This window comes from Oncorhynchus masou, chromosome 8, assembly GCF_036934945.1.
Source record: "Oncorhynchus masou masou isolate Uvic2021 chromosome 8, UVic_Omas_1.1, whole genome shotgun sequence".
NCBI classification, from domain to species: Eukaryota; Metazoa; Chordata; class Actinopteri; order Salmoniformes; family Salmonidae; genus Oncorhynchus; species Oncorhynchus masou.
In genome coordinates, this window is record NC_088219.1 from 12,578,472 (window position 1) to 12,605,359 (window position 26,888).

At 41.1% G+C, this 26,888-nt stretch overlaps 1 protein-coding gene across 2 annotated transcripts in view; it reads right to left on the reverse strand.

Annotated features, from left to right (window-relative positions):
* LOC135544108 (T-cell surface antigen CD2-like) overlaps positions 1 to 26,432 on the reverse strand; it is a 35,056-nt gene extending 8,624 nt beyond the window's left edge. Inside the window, exons 1-7 of one of the 2 annotated variants that reach the window (XM_064971492.1) lie at positions 25,371 to 26,432; positions 25,071 to 25,167; positions 24,678 to 24,971; positions 23,794 to 24,048; positions 23,437 to 23,559; positions 22,815 to 22,916; positions 21,327 to 22,591 (exon numbers count right to left, since the gene is read on the reverse strand). In XM_064971492.1, coding sequence (XP_064827564.1) covers positions 22,512 to 22,591; positions 22,815 to 22,916; positions 23,437 to 23,559; positions 23,794 to 24,048; positions 24,678 to 24,971; positions 25,071 to 25,167; positions 25,371 to 25,376 — 957 coding nt within the window. In that variant the 5' untranslated portion in view covers positions 25,377 to 26,432 and the 3' untranslated portion in view covers positions 21,327 to 22,511. Of the gene's footprint in view, positions 1 to 21,326; positions 22,592 to 22,814; positions 22,917 to 23,436; positions 23,560 to 23,793; positions 24,049 to 24,677; positions 24,972 to 25,070; positions 25,168 to 25,370 lie in introns of those variants that run through there. The other variant, XM_064971493.1, reaches the window with a different exon arrangement.
* Positions 26,433 to 26,888: the final 456 nt, after the last annotated feature.

A 26,888-nucleotide genomic window follows, 5' to 3' on the forward strand; every position in this document is an offset into this window, starting at 1 on the left:
AACAACTTCTTTGCTCGCTTTGAGGACAATACAGTGCCACTGACACGGCCCGCTACCAAAACATGTGGACTCTCCTTCACCGCAGCCAATATGAGTAAAACATTTAAACGTGTTAACCGTCCCAGACGGCAAAGCTACCGTCCAAGACGGCATCCCTAGCCGCGTCCTCAGAGCATGCGCAGACCACCTGGCTGATGTGTTTACAGACATATTCAATCAATCCCTATTCCAGTGTGCTGTTCCCATATGCTTCAAGAGGGCCACCAATATTCCTGTTCCTAGGAAATTTAAGGTAATTGAGCTAAATGACTATCTCCCCGTAGCACTCACTTCAGTCATCATGAAGTGCTTTGAGAGACTAGTCAAGGACCATATCACCTCCACCTTACCTGACACCCTAGACCCACTCCAATTTGCTTACCGCCCCAATAAGTTGACAGACGACGCAATCGCAACCAGACTGCACACTGCCCTAACCCATCTGGACAAGAGGAATACCTATGTAAGAATGCTGTTCATCGATTACAGCTCAGCATTTAACTTCTTGAAACTCCCCATCCCGGATCCGGGTTTGTGACTAAAGCCTCAGGATCATTAGCATAACGCAACGTTAACGATTTCTGAAAATCGCAAATAAAATGAAAATAATGCGTCTGCTCTCAAGCTTAGCCTTTTCTTAACAACACTGTCATCTCAGATTTTCAAAATATGCTTTTGAACCATGGAAATTGACTAATTTGTGTAAGAGTATGCAAAGCTAGCATAGCATTTTGAGTAGCATTTAGCACGCAACATTTTCACAAAAACCAGATAACCAAATAAATAAAATCATTTACCTTTGAAGAGCTTCTGATGTTTTCAATGAGGAGACTCTCAGTTACATACCAAATGCGCAGTTTTTCCTGAAAGCGTCTGTGTGTAGGAGAAATCGGTCCGTTTTCTACATTGCGTCTGGCTACCGAAACGAACCGAAAATTCAGTCACCTACAACGTAAAACTTTTTCCGGATTAACTACATAATATCGACCGAAACATGGCAAACGTTGTTTGGAATCAATCCTCAAGGTGTTTTTTCACATATCTCTTCATTGATATGCAGTTCGTGGAAGCTTGCTTTCCTCTCTGTATCGCATGGAAAAATACTGGCAGGTGACTTTTGCGCACCAATTTCGGCGCAGGACACCGGGCGGACACCTGGTAAATGTGGTCTCTTATGGTCAATCTTCCAATGATCTGCCTACAAATACGTCACAATGCTGCAGACACCTTGGGGAAACGACAGAAAGGGCAGGCTCATTCCTCTCGCATTCACAGCCATATAAGGAGACAATGGAAAACAGAGCCTCAAAAATCCTTGTCATTTCCTGGATGCCATCTCATCTTGGTTTTGCCTGAAGCTCACGTTCTAGGGCACGCACAGAGAATATCTTGGTATTTCTGGACACGGCAGAGTGTTTTCTTTCGAATGGTATCAATTATATGCATAGTCGAGCATCTTTTTGTGACAAAATATCTTGTTTAAAACGAGAACGTTTTTCATCCAAAAATGAAATAGCGCCCCCATAGATGTAAGAGGTTAACACCATAGTTTCCTCCAAACTCGTAATTAAGCTCGAGACCCTGGGTCTCGACCCCGCCCTGTGTAACTGGGTCCTGGACTTTATGACGGGCCGCCTCCAGGTGGTCAGGGTAGGAAACAACATCTCCACCCCGCTGATCCTCAACACTGGGGCTCTCTCAGCCCTCTCCTCTACACCCTGTTCACCCATGACTGCGTGGCCATGCACGCCTCCAACTCAATCATCAAGTTTGCAGACGACCCTACAGTGGTAGACTTGATTACCAACAATGACGATATGGCCTACAGGGAGGAGGTGAGGGCCCTTGGAGTGTAGTTTCATGAAAATAACCTCACACTCAACGTCAACAAAACAAAGGAGATGACCGTGGACTTCAGGAAACAGCAGAGGGAGCACCCTTCCCCCTATCCACATTGACGGGACAGTAGTAAAGAAGGTGGAAAGTTTTAAGTTCCTCGGCGTACACATCACAGACAAACTGAATTGGTCCACCCACACAGACAGCGTTGTGAAGAAAGAGCAGCAGCGCCTCTTCAACCTCAGGAGGCTGAAGAAATTTAGCTTGTCACCAAAAACACACACAAACCTTTACAGATGCACAACTGAGAGCATCCTGTGGGGCTGTATCACCGGCAACTGCTCCGCCCACAACAGTAAGCCTCTCCAGAGGGTAGTGAGGTCTGCACAACGCATCACCGATGTCACAGGAAGGCCAAAAAGATTATCAACGACAACATCCACCCGAGCCATGGCCTGTTCTCCCCGCTTTCATCCAGAAGTCGCGGTCAGTAGAGGTGCATCAAAGCTGTGGCCGAGAAACTGAAACACTGCTATCTCAAGGTCATCAGACTGTTAAACAGTCATCTGTTAAACAGCCATCACTAACATTGAGTGGCTTCTGCCAACATAAATACTCATTCTCTAGCCACTTTAATAATTAATAAATGGATGTAATAAATGTATCACTAGTTACTTAAACAATGCCACTTTATATAATGTTTACATAGCATACATTACTCATCTCATAATGTATATATTGTACTCTATACCATCTACTGCATCTTGCCTATGCCGTTCAGCCATCGCTCATCCATATACACTGCTCAAAAAAATAAAGGGAACACTAAAATAACATATCCTAGATCTGAATGAATGAAATATTATTATTAAATACTTTTTCATTACATAGTTGAATGTGCTGACAACAAAATCACACAAAAATTATCAATGTAAATCAAATTTATCAACCCATGGAGGTCTGGATTTGGAGTCACACTCAAAATTAAAGTGAAAAACCACACTACAGGCTGATCCAACTTTGATGTAATGTCCTTAAAACAAGTCAAAATGAGGCTCAGTAGTGTGTGTGGCCTCCACGTGCCTGTATGACCTCACTACAATGCCTGGGCATGCTCCTGATGAGGTGGCGGATGGTCTCCTGAGGGATCTCCTCCCAGATCTGGACTAAAGCATCCGCCAACTCCTGGACAGTCTGTGGAGCGAGACATTATGTCCCAGATGTGCTCAATTGGATTCAGGTCTGGGGAACGGGCAGACCAGTCCATAGCATCAATGCCTTCCTCTTGCAGGAACTGCTGACACACTCCAGCCACATGAGGTCTAGCATTGTCTTGCATTAGGAGGAACCCAGAGCCAACCGCACCAGCATATGGTCTCACAAGGGATCTGAGGATCTCACCTCGGTACCTAATGGAAGTCAGGCTACCTCTGGCGAGCACATGGAGGGCTGTGCGGCCCCCCAAGAAATGCCACCCCACACCATGACTGACCCACCGCCAACCGGTCATGCTGGAGGATGTTGCAGGCAGCAGAACGTTCTCCATGGCGTCTCCAGACTCTGTCACGTCTGTCACATGTGCTCAGTGTGAACCTGCTTTCATCTGTGAAGAACACAGGGCGACACTGGCGAATTTGCCAATCTTGGTGTTCTCTGGCAAATACCAAACATCCTGCACGGTGTTGGGCTGTAAGCACAACCCCCACCTTTGGACGTCGGGCCCTCATACCACCCTCATGGAGTCTGTTTCTGACCGTTTGAGCAGACATGCACATATGTGGCCTGCTGGAGGTAATTTTGCAGGGCTCTGGCAGTGCTCCTCCTGCTCCTCCTTGCAGTAAGGTGGAGGTAGCGGTCCTGATGCTTGTGTTGTTGCCCTCCTACGGGCCTCCTCCACATCTCCTGATGTACTGGCCTGTCTCCTGGTAGCGCCTCCATGCTCTGGACATTACGCTGACAGACACAGCAAACCTTCTTGCCACAGCTCGCATTGATGTGCCATCCTGGATGAGCTGCACTACCTGAGCCACTTGTGTGGGTTGTAGACTCCGTCTCATGCTACCACTAGAGTGAAAGCACCGCCAGCATTCAAAAGTGACCAAAACATCAGCCAGGAAGCATAGGAACTGAGAAGTGGTCTGTTGTCACCACCTGCAGAACCACTCCTTTATAATTTCCACACACATAACTCCTGCACAACAGCATGTGAAATGTATTGTCAGTCAGTGTTGCTTCCTAAGTGGACAGTTTGATTTCACAGAAGTGTGATTGACTTGGAGCTACATTGTATTGTAGTATTGTTTAAGTGTTCCCTTTATTTTTTTGAGCAGTGTATATATGTACATATTCTTAACCATTCCTTTACACTTGTGTGTGTAAGGTAGTTGTTGTGAAATTGTTAGATTACATGTTAGATATTACTGTGCGGCCGGAACTAGAAGAACAAGCATTTCACTACACTCGTGTTAACAACTGCTAACCATGTGTATGTGACCAATTAAACTTGATTTGATTTGATCACCCGATATACTTAAAATTAAAACAACTGCATCCAACGCCATGCCAACGCCATGTCTTCAACACTATTTCCCCTTGCCCCTTCGACTCTCTTCACCGCCTACTCATAGGAGATCCTCTGAGCAGCCCTGACCCTTGACACCTCGACCTCATTCATCTTTACAGGGCACTCAAGGAAGTCCGGAGTATGGTCCCCACAACAGGTTAAAAAAAATTCAGTAACAGATTCTTCAATATCATTCTTCCCCGTCGGCAAACATTTGACACGTGACCATATCCTTTACAATTTCCACACTATAACGGTTTTGACACAATTTCCCTCACCGCAAACCTCACATATCCAAGCTTCACATATACAGGTAGAGTCTCCTCAAATAACAATAATATCGATAGGCTTTTCTCCTTCCTTCCAGTTACCATATGGGTCAGGCGACGTGCACTGACCACTTCTGGGATTTTGTGACTAAGGTACTCATCATCTATATATCCAATGAGACTCAGCTTTAACTCCTTTGGCAGGCACCCTGCTCCGAAGATCAGTACATGTTACTTCTGACATGGACAATTTATCCAGGTCCAGTGCAGCTTCTTCTGTTCTTTATCAAAACATTTTGATTTCACTATTTTCCATTTGTTATCACACACTTCACTTGCCACACTTTTGGATTCAAGCAAAGTCGTCATTTCCTCCCATGGAAGCGACCTCGCCCTGACAGTTCCTGCTGCTACTACTGTCAACACAGCTTTGACACTTGCGAGCAACAAAAGGCCTCATGGCTGGGACACTCACTGATGACCACCTTAATTGCATGAACCTGATGTGCTTATCAAGGCTTCCTGGCAGAGCACAGACCTTGACTCGGTTGGTGCTGACACTTGCCTACTGTATGCCCTTCGATTAAAATATTTGAAAATATCTCTGTTATTTGAATGATACTATATATTCTGCTATTTAACTTTGACAGATATTTAATATATTCTTATGCAGGTGCAAAGACCAAGTTGAGGACTGAACTTCACCGAAACCATATTGTTTATAACTTTAATAATTACCTGCTGGCCAGGAGATGCATTTTACACTCTGGGCCTAGTTTAATTTCCCTTATTCTGATGAAACACATCAAACTGTTTTCAGAACAGACTTACCAATAGCCACATTTACCACAGCTCTGTTTGCTGAGAACATGCACTGCAAGGACTGACTACTGAAAAACACATCTTGCTAGTTTGGTTACAACTGAGATGTTTCTATTTGCGGACATGTATCTAAGCAATTAAACTGGGCCTCAATCGTATGAGTAAGCTATACAGAGGTTTTGAGAATGCATCAGGTCTGAACAGAGGTCATGATGCCCTTTTCCTCTTTCCTGAAAGAAGCACTTCTGCTACTAACTTTACTGTAACCTGAGTAAACTCATCTAAAGGAAGAGTTCTGGTGAGGCATGAATGCTGGGGATATTTACAGTACATAATCATGTGAGTGTTTTTCTGTTTCAATGCATAACCATCTGCTGTTTACTTGTTGCATGTGGGAATACTTTTCCTGCAGTTTGTGTATGATGTTACTCAAAGAGAAACTGAGGAGGATTATTTATCAAACAAATGTATTTATTCAATTATATTTACATCATGTTTAAAAAGTATGATATTGCAAGGAAGTTAAGCTATCATGTTCATCAATGTTTCTCTCCTACGTTTAGCATTTAACACGCTGACATTGCCAGATAAAGTACAATCCCAAGTCAGCAGCAAATGAAGGAGAATGGATGGCAAACACACAATATTGCAAAAGATCCCAAACACTGTAAACATCACACAATCATAAAATTAAGATATTTAACAGTCATCTGTTGTTTCAGACCAACGTCCCTCCATTTGGTTAAGAGGTATGGTTGAAAGGGTTAAAAGTTCAAGATTTGAAGCAATACACATTTTCATAGACTCAAATGACAACAAAAACATATACAAGGGAGTAATACTCTCTCACATTTTTGGTTTCTACTAAGTCCTGCCGAAAGTTGTCAGAAAAGATGTGTCATATGTCTGGTTGGTTGTCATTTCCATGTCCCCCTGATTCTTGGGGCTTTCTTCCTCATTAACACTGGCAGCCATTTTGATCTCTCCATACTCCACCATCTCTGTAGCATTCTGGTTGACTTGTCTTGTTCTTGTATTGAATACTTCAGTGTATACAACAGCATCACCCTCATCATTAGAGCAACCTGGGGAAAGACTGTTTAGAAGACCAATAAAACAGCAGGTGTCGATTCTGGCCATGAAACAAACATGACATAATTTTACCTGAAGTATTATGTCCAAATCTCAGTTTCCCACAGAGACGGTTTACGCCAACAAACACCACAACAAGTACGACAAGGGTTCCAACAGCTAGAGCTATACCTACTGTCACAATTACAAAACGAATCTGGGAGGAGAAAACTGGGAAGAGACAAACAGAATTCTGAGAGTAGGATTAATCAACAGTGTCAACAGTAACCAATCAAAAAAATGATCTTATTGGGCAAGTCAAGTTCATTTGAATTCTTACATTGTGGGAAGGAAACTGTTCTGACATTACCTGGACAGGCCAGTAGATGAATAGTGGAGTTGCTGCTGCTAACTTTATTCTGAACCATACAGGTCAGAGTTCCTGTCACATCAGTCTTCAGTACGATGACACTGTTCTGGTAGTGGTCATAGGCAACACTCCTGGTCAGATTCTGGCCATTCAGGGTCCAGCTGTACTGAAGACCATCTCCCTCTGAGGAGCATGTGACCACGGTCTCTCCATGAGGCAGACAGAGGTGAGACAACACTGGCTCTGACACCAGGGCTGACAGACACAAACATCTTACTGCTAAGGCATGATCTAACAAAACACTGGTGAACTTTCATATGGTGCTTCTTGGTATCTCTGATTCATGCTAATATCATATTATACATTTTATACTGTAACTATAATACTGGCAGTTAAAATGTTCTCCCTTACTACAGGATACATGATTCTCTATATAAAAACCGCTTCTGTACCTTGTATCTCAAGTTGCATGTTGACTCTCCGCAACTGTGTTCCCTCTGAATGAAATATATTCAATTGGTAATCTCCAGAGTCTTCCTCTGTAACTCTGTCCAGTCTGAATGTTGTGTTATTAAAGAACTCGGAGCGATTCACTTAATCCTGATGCAATTTAGATCTCCAGTCTTCTCCAGTTTGGAAGTTCAGAATACGATTATCACCTTTCTTCAATGTAAATCTTTCTTCAGCCCTGTTTGCAGTCAGATGTAAGGACAAACATTCTCCCACAGCCCCATAGCATTGATGATTTCCCCTCTCCTCAGTGAGATTACAGAACGTAGCACTAACTGTGGAGAATAGATATTATTTTATTTATTAATGTCTGAAGGTGCTTTCAAGAAATATTTGTATCAAAGGTGACAAAAAAAGCATTGATCTATTGATTTAAACATGTGTTAACCATTAAAGGGAATACATGTCAATTGGTATTTACAGAACATTTTTAACAATTATCATATTTTTCTGAAATTTCTGTTTTGGATCCTACCATGGATAAGCTCATGTTTAATACAATTGATTCCATTATAATCTTTGTAATATAATATCTTACCTTGTGCTGCCGCTGTGGCCACCAGAACTATAATTATCAGGGGGATCATTTCTCTTCTGCCTGCACAAGAAGAGTGAGTTGAGCTACAGAGTTATTAGAAAATGGTATAGATAGCAGTGGATGATGATGATGGATGCACTATAAATGAATGACAGGCTTTTTGACAAGACATCTTACTTGCGTATCAGTGAGAGAACACTTCTTTATGTCATATGTTACTTGGTGTGTTTACTTTTTCTAGAATGAAATGGATGACAAATACTCTAGAAGTATTTCAGAAATTATATGCTCTCCGCATACTTATCATAAATCCTCTCTTTTACAATATGAAAACAGTTTGAACTACAGTTTGTGATGTTAATTTGACCTCTGCTCAGTGCTCACAATCTTAAGACATGTGGAGGTCGGCTGACACACCTTTCATTTATAGCTTCCAGACAACAACAGAAAGGTCAATAATTAGACTCACAGTATAAACACACGTTTTAACCTGAATGCCCATAATGTTACTATTCCTACAACATCAGTGTCTTCCTAGTTATGTTTCCTTAAATACTTGAAGTATTTATTTGTATGATGTCATTAAAAAGGGCATGAGTTGTCGTTTTTTGCAACGTACATATACACTGTGTGATCAATAAGTAGAGTCTGTTTTCACAGGGAGACAATGTCTGGTTTATATTCAAAAGGAGTGACTCAATTAAATATTCTGCACTTTGAAGTTTCACATTCAAACTGTCCAATATTTTACAATGATGGTGATCTCTAATTTCTCACCAGTGGTCCTTACACCTCCATAACAGATCACGCAAAAGTCAGTACATTGTGGAGTGAACATGAACTATATGAACTACCCCCCACTGACTTAAAAAGTAAAGTGTTTAAGTTAACTCTTTTTATACATACAACAACTATATGCAGTTCTGTCTTATCTTTTATTCTCTTACCAATACAATTTTGTAGAGTTATCACTGCAACAATATATGCAAGAAATAACACATGGATATCTCTAAATACTTTAAACAATGTAAAAGAAGTACAAAGCCTTTATTAATTTAAAACCCCTCATTAACAATATATTATATAACAATTATAAATGAGTATTTGAACTCAAATAGACACTCGTACAACAACATGGATGCCTAAAAAGAAAGAAAGCATTACATTAACAGTATGATATTGCAGTATGAGTTTACAGGAAATGTTCACATGCGTTCCCTCTAGCAAGAGAGCTACGGTCTGACTTGCCAGCACTCTAGTCAGGATAATTTCAAACATTGAAATACAGATACATTGATATTATGGTTTTAAGGAAAAGTTACAAAATACTGAACACTTTTTATACCATTGTACAATATACAATACAAAATGAGACAGTAATTCATGTTAACAAACTCTAAACTACATGCAGTGCATCTTCCTAGCATTCCTTACATGATGCATGATGTCATCTTGATGTGTTTATTTAACACTAGTCTTTAATAAGGCTCGGGACAATACTGCCCCCTTTGGATGAATTGCGTGCCCATAGTAAACTGAAACAAAATCTGTCCAAAATTGCTAATATATGCATATAATAATAATTATTGTATAGAAAACACTCTAAAGCTTCTAAAGCCGTTTGAATTATGTCTGTAAGTATAGCAGAACTCACAGGGCAGCCAATCTCCCAAACTAGTTTTGGAAAAATTAAAGTTGGGCCAACTTTGATGTCATCGCGCCCCACCCTTCCCAACCAGCTATGGATCTGGAAACACTTTCTATGTTTTCCACTAGATGTCCTCATTCAGTAGAGCGTTTAATTGGGCATATCCCGCGAGCTTTGACCCTTTAGGAGGCAAAAGAGTGGGTGTCGAGAGAAAATACATGCGCGTTCAGGCGCGAATTGTACACAGTCATTCCTCTGTTCCAGATTGTCTGAGAAGAATAGCTTTTGTCCGGTTGAATCGCCAATTGTTTTGTACGTTTATAACATCCTAAAGCTTGATTCTGCACTTACTTTGACCAGTTTAGTCAACATATAATATGTCATTTTGAAGTTTTGATGCGCAACTGTTTGGGATCAGAAGTCATTTTGGATGCATTTCAGCTGAAAGTGGTAGCATATGCTAATACAAAGACACACGACTTGAAACAAAACAATGTATTGGGTAAGTATGACTCCTTCCACTACATTATGATCGAAGACCATCAAAGGTAAGGGAATATTTATGTTGTAATTTTGTATTTCTGTTGACTCCAGCATAGCAGAGAAATATTGCTTACGTCTGAGCGCCGCCTCAGATTATTGCATAGTGAACGATTTCTTTAACGTTAAAAATAAATGTGACAAAGCGGTTGCATTAAGAAGCAGTGTATCTTTCTAACTATATGTAGAACATGTATATTTAGTCAAAGTTTATGATGTGTATTTCTGTTATCTGGCGGAGCAATCTATAATTTCTCAGGACATTTTTGAGGATTTTCTGAACATGGCGTCAATGTAAACGGAGATTTATGGATATAAATTGCATATTATTGAAAAAAACATAAATGTACTGTGTAACATGTCCTATTACTGATATCTGATGAAGATTTTCAAAAGGTTAGTGAATTATTTTTTTTTAATCCTGCGTTTGTGATCGCATCTTTTGTTCGCAAAATGGCTGTATATCGTCTGTGTCTTTGTGGTGGTTTGACATAAATATGACTCGTTGGGTAAATGAACAAGGTGTTTATCTTTCATTTGAGCTATTGGACTTGTTAATGTGTGGAGGTTAAATATTTCTAAGAATATTTTTGCATTCTGTGCGCCACCTTTTGAGGTGAGCGGGGGGGGGGGTGCCCATGGGGAACCTGTACCGTGAACACGTTTTAAGTTTGATGGTCTGTCTCATCTACATTATCAATGCACCTTCCTAGCATTCCTTACATGATGCAAGAGAGCTACGGTCTGACTTGCCAGCACTCTAGTCAGGATAATTTCAAACATTGAAATACAGATACATTGATATTATGGTTTTAAGGAAAAGTTACAAAATACTGAACACTTTTTATACCATTGTACAATATACAATACAAAATGAGACAGTAATTCATGTTAACAAACTCTAAACTACATGCAGTGCATCTTCCTAGCATTCCTTACATGATGCATGATGTCATCTTGATGTGTTTATTTGACACTAGTCTTTAAGTTTGATGGTCTGTCTCATCTACTCAATCAGTACATCCACATAATGTTCACTCATCCCTTGTCTTACATCTGCATTACAAAGCTACATGTGGTTAAAATGTCTACCCTTGAGTCTAGAGGTCGACCGATTATGATTTTTCAACGCCGATACCGATTATTGGAGGACCAAAAAAGCAGATACCGATTTAATGAGGTAATAATGACAATTACAACAATACTGAATGAACACTTATTTTAACTTAATATAATACATCAATAAAATCAATTTAGCCTCAAGTAAATAATGAAACATGTTCAATTTGGTTTAAATAAATGCAAAAACAAAGTGTTGGAGAAGAAAGTAAAAGTGCAATATGGGCCATCTAAGAAAGCTAACGTTTCAGTTCCTTGCTCAGAACATGAGAACATATGAAAGCTGGTGGTTCCTTTTAACATGAGTCTTCAATATTCCCAGGTAAGAAGTCTTAGGTTGTAGTTATTATAGGAATTATAGGACTATTTCCCTCTATACATTTGTATTTCATTAACCTTTGACTATTGGATGATCTTATAGGCACTTTAGTATTGCCAGTGTAACAGTATAGCTTCCGTCCCTCTCCTCGCTCCTCCCTGGGCTTGAACCAGCAACACAATGACAACAGCCACCATCGAAGCAGCGTTACCCATGCAGAGCAAGGGGATCAACTACTAGAAAGCTCAGAGCGAGTGACTTTTGAAACGCTATTAGTGCGTGCTAACTAGCTAGCCATTTCACTTCGGTTACACCAGCCTCATCTCGGGAGTTGATAGGCTTGAAGTCAAACAGCGCAATGTTTGATTCACAACGAAGAGCTGCTGGCAAAAAGCAAGAAAGTGCTGTTTGAATAAATGTTAACCCACTGTTCCTAGGCCGTTGTTGAAAATAAGAATGTGTTCTTAACTGACTTGCCTAGTTAAATAAAGGTGTAAAAATAATAATATATATATTTTTTAAATCGGCAAAACGGCGCCCAAAAATACCGGTTTCCGATTGTTATGAAAACTTGAAATCGGCCCTAATTAATTGGCCATTCCGATTAATCGGTGGACCTCTACTTCAGTCTATGGGCAGCCTACCACGTCTTGGTACACAAACATTTTGATCTGTCCATACTCCACCATCTCTGGTTGGGGGCCTCTGCTTCCTTGCTGGTTGGTGGTTGGGGGCCTTCCGGTTGGGGGCCTTCCGCCTCTACAGCGTTGCCGGAGTCTCCTGCCCGTTTAGCGCAGCCAGAGCTGCCAGTCTGCATGGAGCAGCCAGAGCTGCCAGACTGCATGGAGCAGCCAGAGCTGTCAGCCTGCATGGAGCAGCCAGAGCTGTCAGTCTGCATGGAGCAGCCAGAGCTGTCAGTCTGCTTGGAGCAGCCAGAGCTGTCAGTCTGCTTGGAGCAGCCAGAGATGCCAGTCTGCATGGAGCTGCCAGTCTGCATGGATCTGCCAGTCTGCAAGGAGCTGCCAGTCTGCAAGGATCTGCCAGTCTGCAAGGAGCTGTCAGTCTGCAAGGAGCTGCCAGTCTGCAAGGAGCTGCCAGAGCTGTTAGTCTGCATGGAGCAGCCAGAGCCGCCAGTCAGCATGGAGCAGCCAGAGCCGCCAGTCAGCATGAAGCAGCCAGAGCTGCCAGTCTGCCAGGATCCTCCAGTCAGCCAGATTCTTCCAGATCTGCCAGTCAACCAGACTCTTCCAGATCTGCCAGTCAGCCAGACTCTTCCAGATCTGCCAGTCAGCCAGACTCTTCCAGATCTGCCAGTCAGCCAGACTCTTCCAGATCTGCCAGTCAGCCAGACTCTTCCAGATCTGCCAGTCAGCCAGACTCTTCCAGATCTGCTAGTCAACCAGACTCTTCCAGATCCGCCAGTCAGCCAGGATCTGCCAGAACTGCCAGCCAGCCAGGATCTGCCGGATTCAACTCCCTGGCTGGGCTTCCTCTCAGTGCTGGGCTTCCTCTCAGTGCTGGGCTTCCTCTCAGTGCTGGGCTTCCTCTGTCCCGAGCTGCCCCTCTGTACCGAGCTGCCCCTCTGTCCCGAGCTGCCCCTCTGTCCCGAGTTGCCCCTCTGTCCCGAGCTGCCCCTCTGTCCCGAGCTGCCCCTCAGTCCAGTAGGGTTCTGGGTGAGGACTACTAGGCCATGGTCGGCGGCAAGGGTGGACAATCCTAGGACGCGAGGAGGGGGGACTAAGACATCCATTGAGTGGGTTCCACGTCCCGAGCCGGAGCCGCCACCATGGACAGACGCCCACCCGGACCCTCCCTATTGTTTTTGTTGTGCGTCCGGGAGTCCGCACCTTAGGGGGGTCTGTCACGCCCTGGTCTATATTTATTATGTTATCTTCATTTATTGGGTCAGGCCAGGGTGTGACATGGGTTTATTTGTAGTGTGTTTCGTCTTGGGGTTGTGTGGGGTGTATAGATTGGTCTGTGGCTGCCTGAGGCGGTTCTCAATCAGAGTCAGGTGATTATCGTTGTCTCTGATTGGGAACCATATTTAGGTAGCCTGGGTTTCACTGTGTGTTTGTGGGTGATTGTTCCTGTCTCTGTGTTTTGTTGCACCAGTCAGGGCTGTTTCGGTTTTCGACGTCTGTTGTTTTGTATTGTTCGTGTTTTCTTCAACATTAAAGATGTATCTAACGAACCACGCTGCATTTTGGTCCGATCCTTGTTCCACCTCTTCGTCAGAGGAGGAGATGGAAGAAACCCGTTACAATGGGAGACATTCTTACTCATCTTCTAGAGAACCAGTTTGGATTTAAGAATAACTTTTGTATGACTAAAGTCTTTAGTCAAAGGTCTAATGCTTTAATATTTAATCATTTCTGCACTCCAACTTAATATTCATTATATGAATAGGCCTGTTTTATTTTGTGTGGCTTGCTGTTTCAAATAAAACTGAATCTTCTTTTCTCATAAAATTAAAAAAAAATATGTTGCTATGTGTAGACAAGGCCATAAACAACAAGGCCATAAACAACAAGGCCATAAACAAGGTAAACTGAGATATGACTAAAGAGTTAAGCAAGGTGATTCTTCCACAAATAGACAGGTATTTTTTTCTGGATTGACGAAAAGTATTTTAAAACCTGTTGAGGCGATGGGATCCTCCCAGGGAACCCCACCCCACCGTTCAGCTGAAAAGGTGGCGCAGGGAATGCAAAGATATTCTTTAGAAATATTTAACTTCCACACATTAACAAGTCCAATACCTCAAATGAAAGATAAACACCTTGTTCATCTACCCAGCGTGTCAGATTTTTAAAATGTTTTACGGTGAAAACACAACATATATTTATGTTAGACCACCACCAAACCAAAGAAAAAACGTAGCCATTTTTTCCAGCAAAAGATAAAATGACAAAAGCAGGATTTAAAAATAAATCAATCACTAACCTCTTGAGAATCTTCATCAGATGACAGTCATATGACATGTTACACAGTACATTTATGTTTTGTTCGATAATATGCATTTTATATCCATAAATCTCGGTTTACATTGACGCCATGTTCAGAAAATCCTCCAAAATATCCGGAGGAATTATAGAAAGCTACACCAGATAACAGAAATACTCATCATAAACTTTGACTAAAGATACATGTTCTACATATAATTAAAGATACACTGGTTCTTAATGCAACCGCTGTGTCACATTTCTTTTTTACGTTACGGAAAAAGCCTAACATTGCAATAATCTGAGACGGCGCTCAGACGTAACAAAATTTCTCCGCCATGTTGGAGTCAACAGAAATACAAAATTACAACATAAATATTCCCTTACCTTTGATGATCTTTCATCAGAATGTAGTGCAAGGAATCCTAGTACAACAATACATCGTTTTGTTCTATAATGCTCAATTCTAGTGTCCAAGTTGCTATCACTTTCAGCTCACATGACCAAAAAATGACTTCTGGTCCAGGATAACTTTGCATGAAAACTTCCAAAACTTCCAAAAGACATATTACAGGTCGAAGAAACTGGTCAAACTAAGTGCAGAATCAATCTTCAGGATGTTGTAATCATATATATCCAATAACATTCCAACCGGATCATTCGTTTTCATCTGGGGCTGATTGGAACAGCCGTAGCACTCAAAGACAAATGTGCCACAGCAAAATGGCATTCTCTTGCGACACCAACTACTTTCCTTCCCATTAGGTCAAAGTTCACAGCAAATGCTCCATTACACCTTCTACTGAATGAGGACATCTAGTGGAAGACATAGGAAGTGTTTCCAGATCCATAACTTGTTGGGAAGGGAGGGGGCGATGACGTCAAAGTTGCCCCAACTTTCAGGATTTCAAAACTTGTTTGGAAGATTGCCTGCCCTGTGAGTTCTGTTATACTCACAGACATAATTCAAACGGTTTTAGAAACTTCAGAGTGTTTGCTATCCAATATTAATAATAATATGCATATATTAGCCATTTAGGACAGATTTTTATGCAGTTCACTATGGGCACGCAATTCATCCAAAGTGGAAATACTGCCCCCTAAAAATATGTCGCTATTTGTAGAGAAGGCCATAAACAACAAGGCCATAAACAACAAGGCCATAAACAAGGTAAACTGAGATATGACTAAAGAGTTAATCAAGGTGATTCTTCCACAAATAGACAGGTATTTTCTTTATGGATTAACGAAAAGTCTTTTAAAAAGCATATTGACGAGTTAGTGAAGAAATTAAGAATTAAGTTGGGCTTCTTCTATAGGAATAGGTCTTGCCTTTCATTAAATTGTAGAAAACAGATCATTCAGTCTACATTTATTCCTGTTATAGACTCTGGTGATATTAAATACATGAATGCAGCTACCAGTGTTTTGAAGCCCTTGGACACAATTTATCATAGAACACTTAGTTTTATAACATCTGACAGTTTTGACACCACTGTATCTGTCACGACTTCTGCCGAAGTCGTTGCCTCTCCTTGTTCGGGTGGTGCTTGGCATTCGACGTCACCGGTCTTCTAGCCATCATTGATCCTTTTTTCATTTTCCATTGGTTTTGTCTTGTCTTCCCACACACCTGTTTTCAATCCCATTCATTACCTGTTGTGTATTTAACCCTCTGTTTCCCCTCATGTCTTTGTCAGAGATTGTTTTATTGTCAGTGTAGTGTGATTGTTGTATAGGTGCGCGTCGGGTCCTTGTACCCATGTTTGTTTGTGTATTTGTAAGTGTATTTTTATGTACACTTAGCGTTATGAGCATACTCAGTGGACTTTATTAAAAGACTCCATTTTACACTCCATTTGACTCTCCTGCGCCTGACTTCCCTGCCACCTAATACACCTATGCATGACAGTATCCTTCATCATAAAGTTGGTTGGACTTTGCTAAAAACATGTAGGTCACTTCATTATTCTGTTTTCTTTATAAAGCCTTAGTCAATAAGATACCAATTTACTTAACATCATTGTTGAAATATAGAAACTGGGATTAGAACAGTAGATCACAGGGCTGGTTAATGATGGAGACTCCACGTGTATCCACAGAGTTGGGTACCTTTCCTATCAGGTCCCTATCATTAACCATCCCTGTGACGTTTCATTTGTCTCTGGGTCAGTTTAGGAGAAAGGCTAGGGATTTTCATTTTGATAAATGTGTTTGTTTTGTTTGATTTGTTTATATAATATTTGAAATTACATTTTGTGTTCTAAATTGTGTATAATTGTGTTATCTGTAATGTTCCCATGGCACATTTGCAAATGAGACCTAGGTCTCAATGTCTGTTTCCCTGGATAAATACAAGTCAAAAATAAAAATACATGGTAGCAAGAGCTTATCTATCTTTGCTAACTTTTTATTCAAATGCATTGACAAACTGATAAACTGGGATGTAGACAAAACCACCAGGGGACCATGACACAATGTCCTAGGAACGTCCTGAAACCGGGTGAAACCAGAACCTATTAAAAAGGTCCCCCAGAGAACGTTCCCTTGGGACCATCACGAGACGTCCTTAGGACTTGTAAAATGAAAATCCTGAGACCATTCTAAAAAGGTCTTGACATGGTCCTCAGTGACGTCCTGGGAACGTACAGGGAAATAGACAAAGGTCCCCCAGAGAACGCTACCTTGGGACCATCACGCAACGTACTGAGAACGTCCTCAGAACGTCAGTGGGATAATGTCACACTGAAACCCTTAAGGGAACTAATAGGAACGTCTCCGAATGCCCTCAGGATGTCCACTATTTGCTGGGTCCAGACTCCAAACCTGGAAATCTATTTCTGCAACAGCACCAACTAAGCTACCAAAACCATAGCCAAAGTGGTCAACACAAAATGGTCCTGCCCACGAGCAAAAAAACAAACATCAGCCCTACAGTAGCAAATGACTACCAGCTGCCAACAATTTACTAACCTCCTGGCTGCCACCCCAAACTTTTCTGTTGCCCAAAACTATGAGCCAGCTTGCTTTCCAGGAAACTGAAACTCACACTAGCGCTACTGCAAACTTCACCTAGCATGCTAGCTCGACACAAACCCCTGCTACACACTCAACAAAATGCACAACCAACATTACGAACCATACTCGTTAAAAACCACCCAGACGAACACTACCAATGCTAACCTCTAACAATTAACTCACATATGTTATGAAACCAATAATTAGCCAATTATGTTTGCTGCGCTCGTTATGTCTATGAGTCTTAGGCCTAGCTACATGGTCTGTAACCTGACTCGTTATGTCTAGGGGTCTTAGGTCCAGCTACATGGTCTGTAACCTGACTCGTTATGTCTAGGGGTCTTAGGTCCAGCTACATGATCTGTAACCTGATACATTATGTCTAGGGGTCTTAGGCCTAGCTACATGGTCTGTAACCTGATACATTATGTCTAGGGGTCTTAGGTCCAGCTACATGGTCTGTAACCTGACTCGTTATGTCTAGGGGTCTTAGGTCCAACTACATGGTCTGTAACCTGACTCGTTATGTCTAGGGGTCTTAGGTCCAGCTACATGGTCTGTGACCTGACATGTTATGTCTTAGGGGTCTTATGTCCAGCTACATGGTCTGTAACCTGATACATTATGTCTAGGGTTCTTAGGTCCAGCTACATGGTCTGTAACCTGATACATTATGTCTAGGGGTCTTAGGTCCAGCTACATGGTCTGTGACCTGACATGTTATGTCTTAGGGGTCTTATGTCCAGCTACATGGCCTGTGACCTGATACATTATGTCTTAGGGGTCTTAGGTCCAGCTACATGGTCTGTAACCTGACTCGTTATGTCTAGGGGTCTTAGGTCCAGCTACATGGTCTGTGACCTGATACATTATGTCTAGGGGTCTTAGGTCCAGCTACATGGTCTGTGACCTGACATGTTATGTCTTAGGGGTCTTAGGTCCAGCTACATGGTCTGTAACCTGATACATTATGTCTTAGGGGTCTTAGGTCCAGCTACATGGTCTGTAACCTGACTCGTTATGTCTAGGGGTCTTAGGTCCAGCTACATGGTCTGTGACCTGATACATTATGTCTAGGGGTCTTAGGTCCAGCTACATGGTCTGTGACCTGACATGTTATGTCTTAGGGGTCTTAGGTCCAGCTACATGGTCTGTAACCTGACTCGTTATGTCTAGGGGTCTTAGGTCCAGCTACATGGTCTGTGACCTGATACATTATGTCTAGGGGTCTTAGGTCCAGCTACATGGTCTGTGACCTGACATGTTATGTCTTAGGGGTCTTAGGTCCAGCTACATGGTCTGTAACCTGATACATTATGTCTAGGGGTCTTAGGTCCAGCTACATGGTCTGTAACCTGATACATTATGTCTAGGGGTCTTAGGTCCAGCTACATGGTCTGTGACCTGACATGTTATGTCTTAGGGGTCTTAGGTCCAGCTACATGGTCTGTAACCTGATACATTATGTCTTAGGGGTCTTAGGTCTAGCTACATGGTCTGTAACCTGATACATTATGTCTAGGGGTCTTAGGTCTAGCCACGTGGACTGTAACCTTACTCGTTATGTCTTACGCCTCGCTACATGGTCTGTAACCTGATTTGATGTGTGCTTAAATGTGGGAAGTAAGCACGTGTGACTAGGTGTTGAATGTCTGTACTCAGGAGACATGGACCTTACCATATGTCCAGGGCAAGCTCCTTCTTGACCTTTTGTTTGGCCAGTCTAAGCAGGTTATCATTTGTTCAGATGTTGACGAAAAATAGATATGTACAAAAAAGCATACCAAAACTCAAGACTCAAAACAAAATGAAAGGGCTCATCTCATCTACAAGGACCAGTATCAACGGTCCTTGTAGTGCTTCTGCCGTGAAGTTTTGGATGGAATGTAAACTGACTTGTTATGTCTAGGGGTCCAGCTACATGGTCTGTAACCCGACTCATTATGTGTAGGGTCTTAGGCCTAGCTACATGATCTGTAACCTGACTCTTCATGTCTAGGGGTCTTCGGCCTAGCTACATAATCTGTAACCTGACAAGTTATGTCTAGGGGTCTTAGGTCCAGTTACATGGTCTGTAACCTGACTTAATATGTCTCGGGGTCCTAGCTACATGGTCTGTAACTTTACTTGTTATGTCAGAAGGTGAATTCACCAATTTGTAAGTCGCTCTGGATAAGAGCGTCTGCTGAATGACTTAAATGTAAATGTAAATGTTATGTCAAGTGGTCTTAGGCTAAGCTACATGGTTTGTAACCTGACTCGTTATGTCTACATGTGTTAAAACCTACAGGACGGTAAATTACCCATGTCGGTAAGGCTACGTGACAGATGCAGGCATCTCTTGGGTTTCCAATGAGGTTTATTGGTTGTCATGTGACAGTAAGAGGAAGTGGGAGAGTTCTAGGTCCATTTCCTTCTTAGAGGAATCAGCTTTTACAGTCTGTTACAAAGCAGTCAACCCAAAAGGTAACAATCCAAATATAAACATCATTATTCATCGCTTTGGATATAATTAGTTCGTTTTTACATCATACCAAAAATGATATATTAAAATGGAGTACTGATTGCTTATTTATCAAAACACTAGCCAGTTCAGTAGTTATTTTATGGTGCATATATTTAGAAAAATATTTATCAGCTATTTTTCAACTTTAAATATTTCCTGAGATTTGGAACTTACAAAGACCTTAGCTATTTCTACAGCATTACCTGCACCCTATTAGATCATCATTTAATTCTGTGCAGATAGACATACTTCCTTCTTTATTACACAAGTCTATTGAAGATCAAGGGAAATACATTGGAAATACCTTAATGTTTTTTATTCCAATTTTAGAATAACACATTTGGATAAAGTGTTTTGAAATGAGTAAATTTACTTTCATTATTACAATTGATGTGAACTAGTTAAGCCACTAATTATTTACATAGTTATTTCATGAAAAAATAACCTGCAAATATCATTAACTATCCAAACATTTATTTTAGTTCAAAATATATCTAAATATGTACTTTACTACATTGAGAAGATAAGAAAGTTGTATTCTCAAAACGTACTTTGTAATAAAGTCCTTGTACCTATTTACTAAGATCCGCAATGAAAATCTTTTTGTGATTAGAGCCATTGCTACACTGCTAAATGACACTTTGTGTGCCAAAATGTAAATTAAATTGGGGAATTGACTATATACTGTAGATAGGTGACATTATGCTAGTGTTTTCTTCAGGATTACCAATAGCAATGGTATGAATAAATGAAAATTGGCTAAGATTAGGTTTAAAAACAATCAACATTTACTAAGCTGACATTGCAATTCATACAGTAAAAATGTAACAATTATATGTATGCATTTGTAGTCTATTTGACAATTTAAAAAAAACATGTAGTAATCTTCATTGTAACATCACTTGTAATGAAACTGCACTGATGTAGTGCCAGGGCTCTCCAACCCTGTTCCTGGAGAGCTACCTTCCTGTAGGTTTTAACTCCAACCCTGTTCTTGGAGAGCTACCTTCCTGTAGGTTTTAACTCCAACCCTGTTCCTGGAGAGCTACCTTCCTGTAGGTTTTAACTCCAACCCTGTTCCTGGAGATCTACCTTCCTGTCAGGACCCGGTTACGTACCTGGGTCTCCGGAGTGAGAAACAGTCACTTAACCAACTGAGCCACGAATAGTCAGCAGAACCCAGAAGATGAGGCAGACACAGCAGTACTTAAGACGGTGTATTTAATAAAGTAAAAAAGGAGAAGTCCTTCAATACAAAAAATGGCAAATCCAAAAGGTGGTAGGAATAGCACAAAAAAGCCTCAAGAGATACTCAAAAACAAAACAGAATTCCACAAGAGCATCCACCGGAAACGACAAGAATACACAGAACAATAGGGCTGGATACTAACATACAAACACAGAGCACAGAACTGAGGGAAACTAAGGGTTTAAATACAATCAGGGGAAACGAGGCACAGGTGCAAATACTAATGGGGAACAAGGGAAAAAACATGAGGTCAAAAAGCACAATGGGGGCATCTAGTGACCAAAACCCGGAACAACCCTGGCCAAATCCTGACACTTCCTGTAGGTTTTAACTCCAACCCTGTTCCTGGAGAGCTACCTTCCTGTAGGTTTTAACTCCAACCCTGTTCCTGGAGATCTACCCTCCTGTAGGTTTTAACTCCAACCCTGTTCCTGGAGAGCTACCCTCCTGTAGGTTTTAACTCCAACCCTGTTCCTGGATATCTACCCTCCTGTAGGTTTCCACTCCAACCCTGTTCCTGGAGAGCTACCCTCCTGTAGGTTTTAACTCCAACCCTGTTACTGGAGAGCTACCCTCCTGTAGGTTTTAACGCCAACCCATTTACTGGAGAGATAGCTACTACCCCCAATCACAGCCGGTTGTGATACAGCCTGGAATCAAACCAGGGTCTGTAGTGACACCTCTAGCACTGAGAAACAGTGCCTTAGACCGCTGTGCCACTCAGGAGTCTTTTATCTGGACATTGTGAAGAAAAACATACATTACACAATAATAACCAGAACAGTTTGAAATGGAATCATTTACAGTCGTCCCAGCAGCTTCCATATGTTTTGAAACAACTATTGATGTAATGACAGTAATCCTGTGATGTTTCTTCTCACCTCTCGTCACCTGTTTCTTTATCATACTGTAATGCTTCCACCTAGTGGTCCAGTCTGATAACAAAGTCAGTACGGGTATGATACAATATCAAAATACAGGTGAAATAATGCCCTATATGTCGCTTCTCTAGGCTCTACGACTATGCAACAAAAATACATCTATCGCAGAAATATACCATAATGAATTGTAAAAAATTATCAGTTATAATCACATTGGAAAACAAATCGATGCTATTGAAATGTAATGCCATTAACACATTGTTCTTCATACATAGATATCATTCAATTCCAGTGATAGTCGTCTCTTTCTCTGGCTGGAAGCAGGTGCAAGAGGTCTGCAGAATTCTGCAGAAAGACAATTTCAACATCTTACACAATATACATTCATAATCATAAAGCGGTGTTAAAATAAAACACTTGTTACTGTACACAAACTATGATGAAATGACTGTGATATGTGGTTGTCTCACCAACTACCTTAAGATGACTGCCCTAACTTTAGGTCTTAACTATCACTTAACAAACTGTTATAGAAATGTACTGTGTGTCATTCTCTACTGTGAGTTACCGTAACGGGAGGTGTCTTGGTCCAGGTGGATTGTGGTCTCCTCCTGTGGCCATTTGTTGCATAAATCCCCACGCATCTCAATGTAGTTGTTCTCTTCCACATCTAAACACACAACAGTGCAGTTTGGAAAATGGAATGTTCCATGTGAATGTACCATGTGAATGTACCATGTGAATGTACCATGTGAATGTACCATGTGAATGTACCATGTGAATTTTCCATGTAAATGTACCATGTGAATGTTCCATGTGAATGTTCCATGTGAATGTTCCATGTGAATGTACCATGTGAATGTACCATGTGAATGTACCATGTGAATGTACCATGTAAATGTACCATGTGAATGTTCCATGCAAAATGTTCCATGCGAATGTTCCATGCGAATGTACCATGTGAATGTTCCACGTGAATGTTCCACGTGAATGTTCCACGTGAATGTTCCACGTGAATGTTCCATGTAAATGTACCATGTAAATGTTCCATGTGAATGTACCATGTGAATGTACCATGTGAATGTTCCATGTAAATGTACCATGTAATTGTACCATGTGAATGTACCATGTGAATGTACCATGTGAATGTTCCATAGAAATGCAACAAAACGCATAAAGTCGATACTTACATTCAGTCTGACTTTGACCTTTTTTCTTTTTCTGACGCCTCTTCTTCAAATGTAGAATGGCGACGACCAGTGTCGTCAGTGCAAATGCAAAGAGACCAAATGCAGCCACAGCTGACCTGTGACCTTTTCCCGAAACAAATGCCAGAGTTTAATTCTAAATGTATTCATGAATCTTTAAAAAGGTACTGTGTTCTGTAGTACTCTATCCCCTGATTCATATTTGTGCCTTCAATGCTTGGTTCAATACATACTGTGCTACTCAATTAAAGGACAAGTAATGTGCAGGTCTACTGTACTGTCCAGAGAGAACGGTTCTGGACCAATAGTATGCAGCAAGTCCATGAGGAGTTACTTTACCTCTGCATGTTGGGACAACTGGGCTGAAGCCTTCCTCACTTATATTGTTCATTGCCACACAGGTCAGGTTTCCAGGCGTATGGCTGTCCAGGAATAGAACAGGACCTGAGCTCAAGGTCTGATTGGACCCTGTCCAGTCATATGGCTGCTCGGTCCAGATCATCACAACTCTGTCTCCTTTGTCAACAGAGCAGGTCAGAACAACTCTCCCATCAAAAGTACAGGAGGTTCTCACCTTTGGTTTGGAAACAGGTTCTGAAATGTAAATCAATCATGTCACACAAATATACACTCACACAGTGCAAAGTCAATCAACAAGCTACAACAGAGAATATTATTTTCAGTCACAATGAAGCAAATAAATTAACACTCATGGTCAATAAATGTACAAAAGCCCCCCCCCCAAAAAACTCAAATTCGTACGTTAAAGGGGCAATTTGCGAGTGGGTACATCAATTTTTGGACTTAAATTAATGATATACCCATTGATTCTTGAAGAATATGACTTATAAATGCCTCCTGAGCTTAGTTCAACTGTCGTACCCCACCAGAAACCTACATTTAAGCCTGTTTTACTCCATTGTTTATAAACAATGTGATTGTAAACAAACTGTATAGTTTAAAACACTGTTGAAACAATAATCTTCATATTGTGCATCCATAGCTCAGTCTGAATTTGAGAGTTGATACATTTTTTACAGCCCCATCCCTCAGCTGTTTACCAAAACAATGGCTGGGTGTACACCGTTATTGTTTGAATTGCAGATTGCCCCTTTAATCAACATAGCTGTGTATGGTTGTGCTAAAATTTCCCTGACAAATTGAAAAATGATGTTTTAGATTATAGCAGATGTCAAAATTTGTAGTAATTTCAAACAACTCACCTAGAATACTGAGCTCAATGTGCCGCTCGGATAAACGGCCTCCATTTTCACTGTATTGTTGAACAGTATAATTTCCACTGTCTCTTTTCAGTCCTTCATTAAACTTCAGTGAACCATTTAGAAAGATCTCACACCTATCCATTAAATTAACAAGCGTACCATTTCTAGCTATTAACATATCTGTATTATCATGTTTCCATCTTATGTCAGAGAACTCAGAGTGTAAGTGCCTTTTAGGGTGAAGGAATATGGAGTTTCCTACTCGTCCAACTACTCTGATGTCTTCTGCAACAACTGAAAATAAAGCATTTCAATACTTTAAAATATATGCAAAAAAAATATTGTTTAAAATATTTTTTTGACTTATCAAGAAAAACTATTCAGCCTACTTACCGTAGCTTATGTAGAGATGAAGAAGCATCATCCACATTGGAAGCCCACCAGTAGATGTTAAAACTCTCAGAGTATGGGGTGAGGACATGTTTGTGAACTAGAAAGTTTGGCAAGAAATGAATGTGTAGTTGTCATTACGCTCAGACAGTTCTGTTTCCTGCTATGGGGAAATGGCCAACTAGTCATGAAACCACAGCATATGGGTTCAAACATTCTACAAGTTTCACTCACTGAACAGAGAAATGTAAAACAAATATTTTGTGCTTACAACTAAGCACAGTGTAAACAATGTCAACTCACCTCCATGTTCAACTCACGTTTTCACTTTTAAAAATGTATACATTATTTCACCATTACTTAACCAGGTAGGCCAGTTGAGAACAAGTTCTCATTTACAACTGCGACCTGGCCAAGATAAAGCAAAGCAGTGTGACAAAAACAACACGGAGTGACACATGGGATAAACAAACGTACAGTCAACAACACAATAACACTTCTTCTCTCCATGAAGGGCAGGCTGATCACAGGCCAGGCAGAGCTACTGAGCTGTAGAAACACTAATAGGTGTGGCTGTGGGACGCTGTTCATATTCAACCGTTTCTTTTTTAGCTGCTCTGCAAAGCACAGTCATTAAACACTTTATATAAAATATAGAATTCTAACCTGCTAAAGTACCCAATGCATTTTACACTCTGGGCCTAGTTTAACTTCTGTGGTTTGCCTTGCTCTGTTGATGCGCATCAGATCGTTTCATTTTCACATCAGTTAGCCACTTTACCACAGCTTGCTAAAACAGTGCAAAGTATCATTCCTATTTTCTTATCTACATGTTTCAAAATCAGTTATTTCTGAAAAGATAATCAACGATGCAATGGAAGTCGTTTCACTGTCTTGAAATTAATAGTTTGGCTACAACTGAGGTTGAAGCAATAGGTTGTAAACTGGAATAGTGCAAAATGAGAAACCTGGATGTGTTTTTCTGCTTTGAATAGAGGTCATGCTGATTCCTCCCTGAAAGAGGCACTTCTACTTCCAACTTTAAAAGAAACTGAGGAAGATTATTTATTAAGCAAAAGTATTTATTTCCATATATGTACATCAGATATGAATAATCTATATAAAAAGTTCAATTAAAAAAGTATGATGTTGCAAAATATTACCTAAATTAAATATTTAGAAAAAGTACTTAAAGTAATTTCCACAATTTCAAAACATTTATCGAAAAGACAAAGACCCAACACAAATCCAGGTTGTGTAAGTGCTATTTTACCAAGAAGGAGAGTGATGGAGAGTTGCATCAGATGACCTGGCTTCCACAATCACCCGACCTGTAAGGACTGACACTGGAGTCGAAAAGCAGGTACATGGAGTTTAACATTTAATGACAAGGAACAAGACAGGAACAGCGTTAGCACACGGGTAACACAATGACAGGATTGTTAATGCAGCAGTGGGGAACAGAGATGGGGAACTGACAAATATAGGGGAAGTAATAAACAGGAGATTGAGTCCAGGTGAGTCCAATAATACGCTGATACGCGTGACAAGGGAAGGCAGGTGTGTGTAACGATGGTGGCAGTAGTGTGTAATGCTGGAGAGTCTGGCGCCTTTGGGCACCAGGAAGGGGGGGAGGGAGCAGGCGTGACACGACCTCAACCCAATTGAGATGGTTTGGGATGAGTTGGACCGCAGAGTGAAGGAAAAGCAGCCAACAAGTGTTCAGCATATGTGGGAACTCCTTCAAGACTGTTGGAAAAGCATTCCAGGTGAATCTGGCATAGAGAATGCCAAGAGTGTGCGAAACTCATCTTTGGCTAC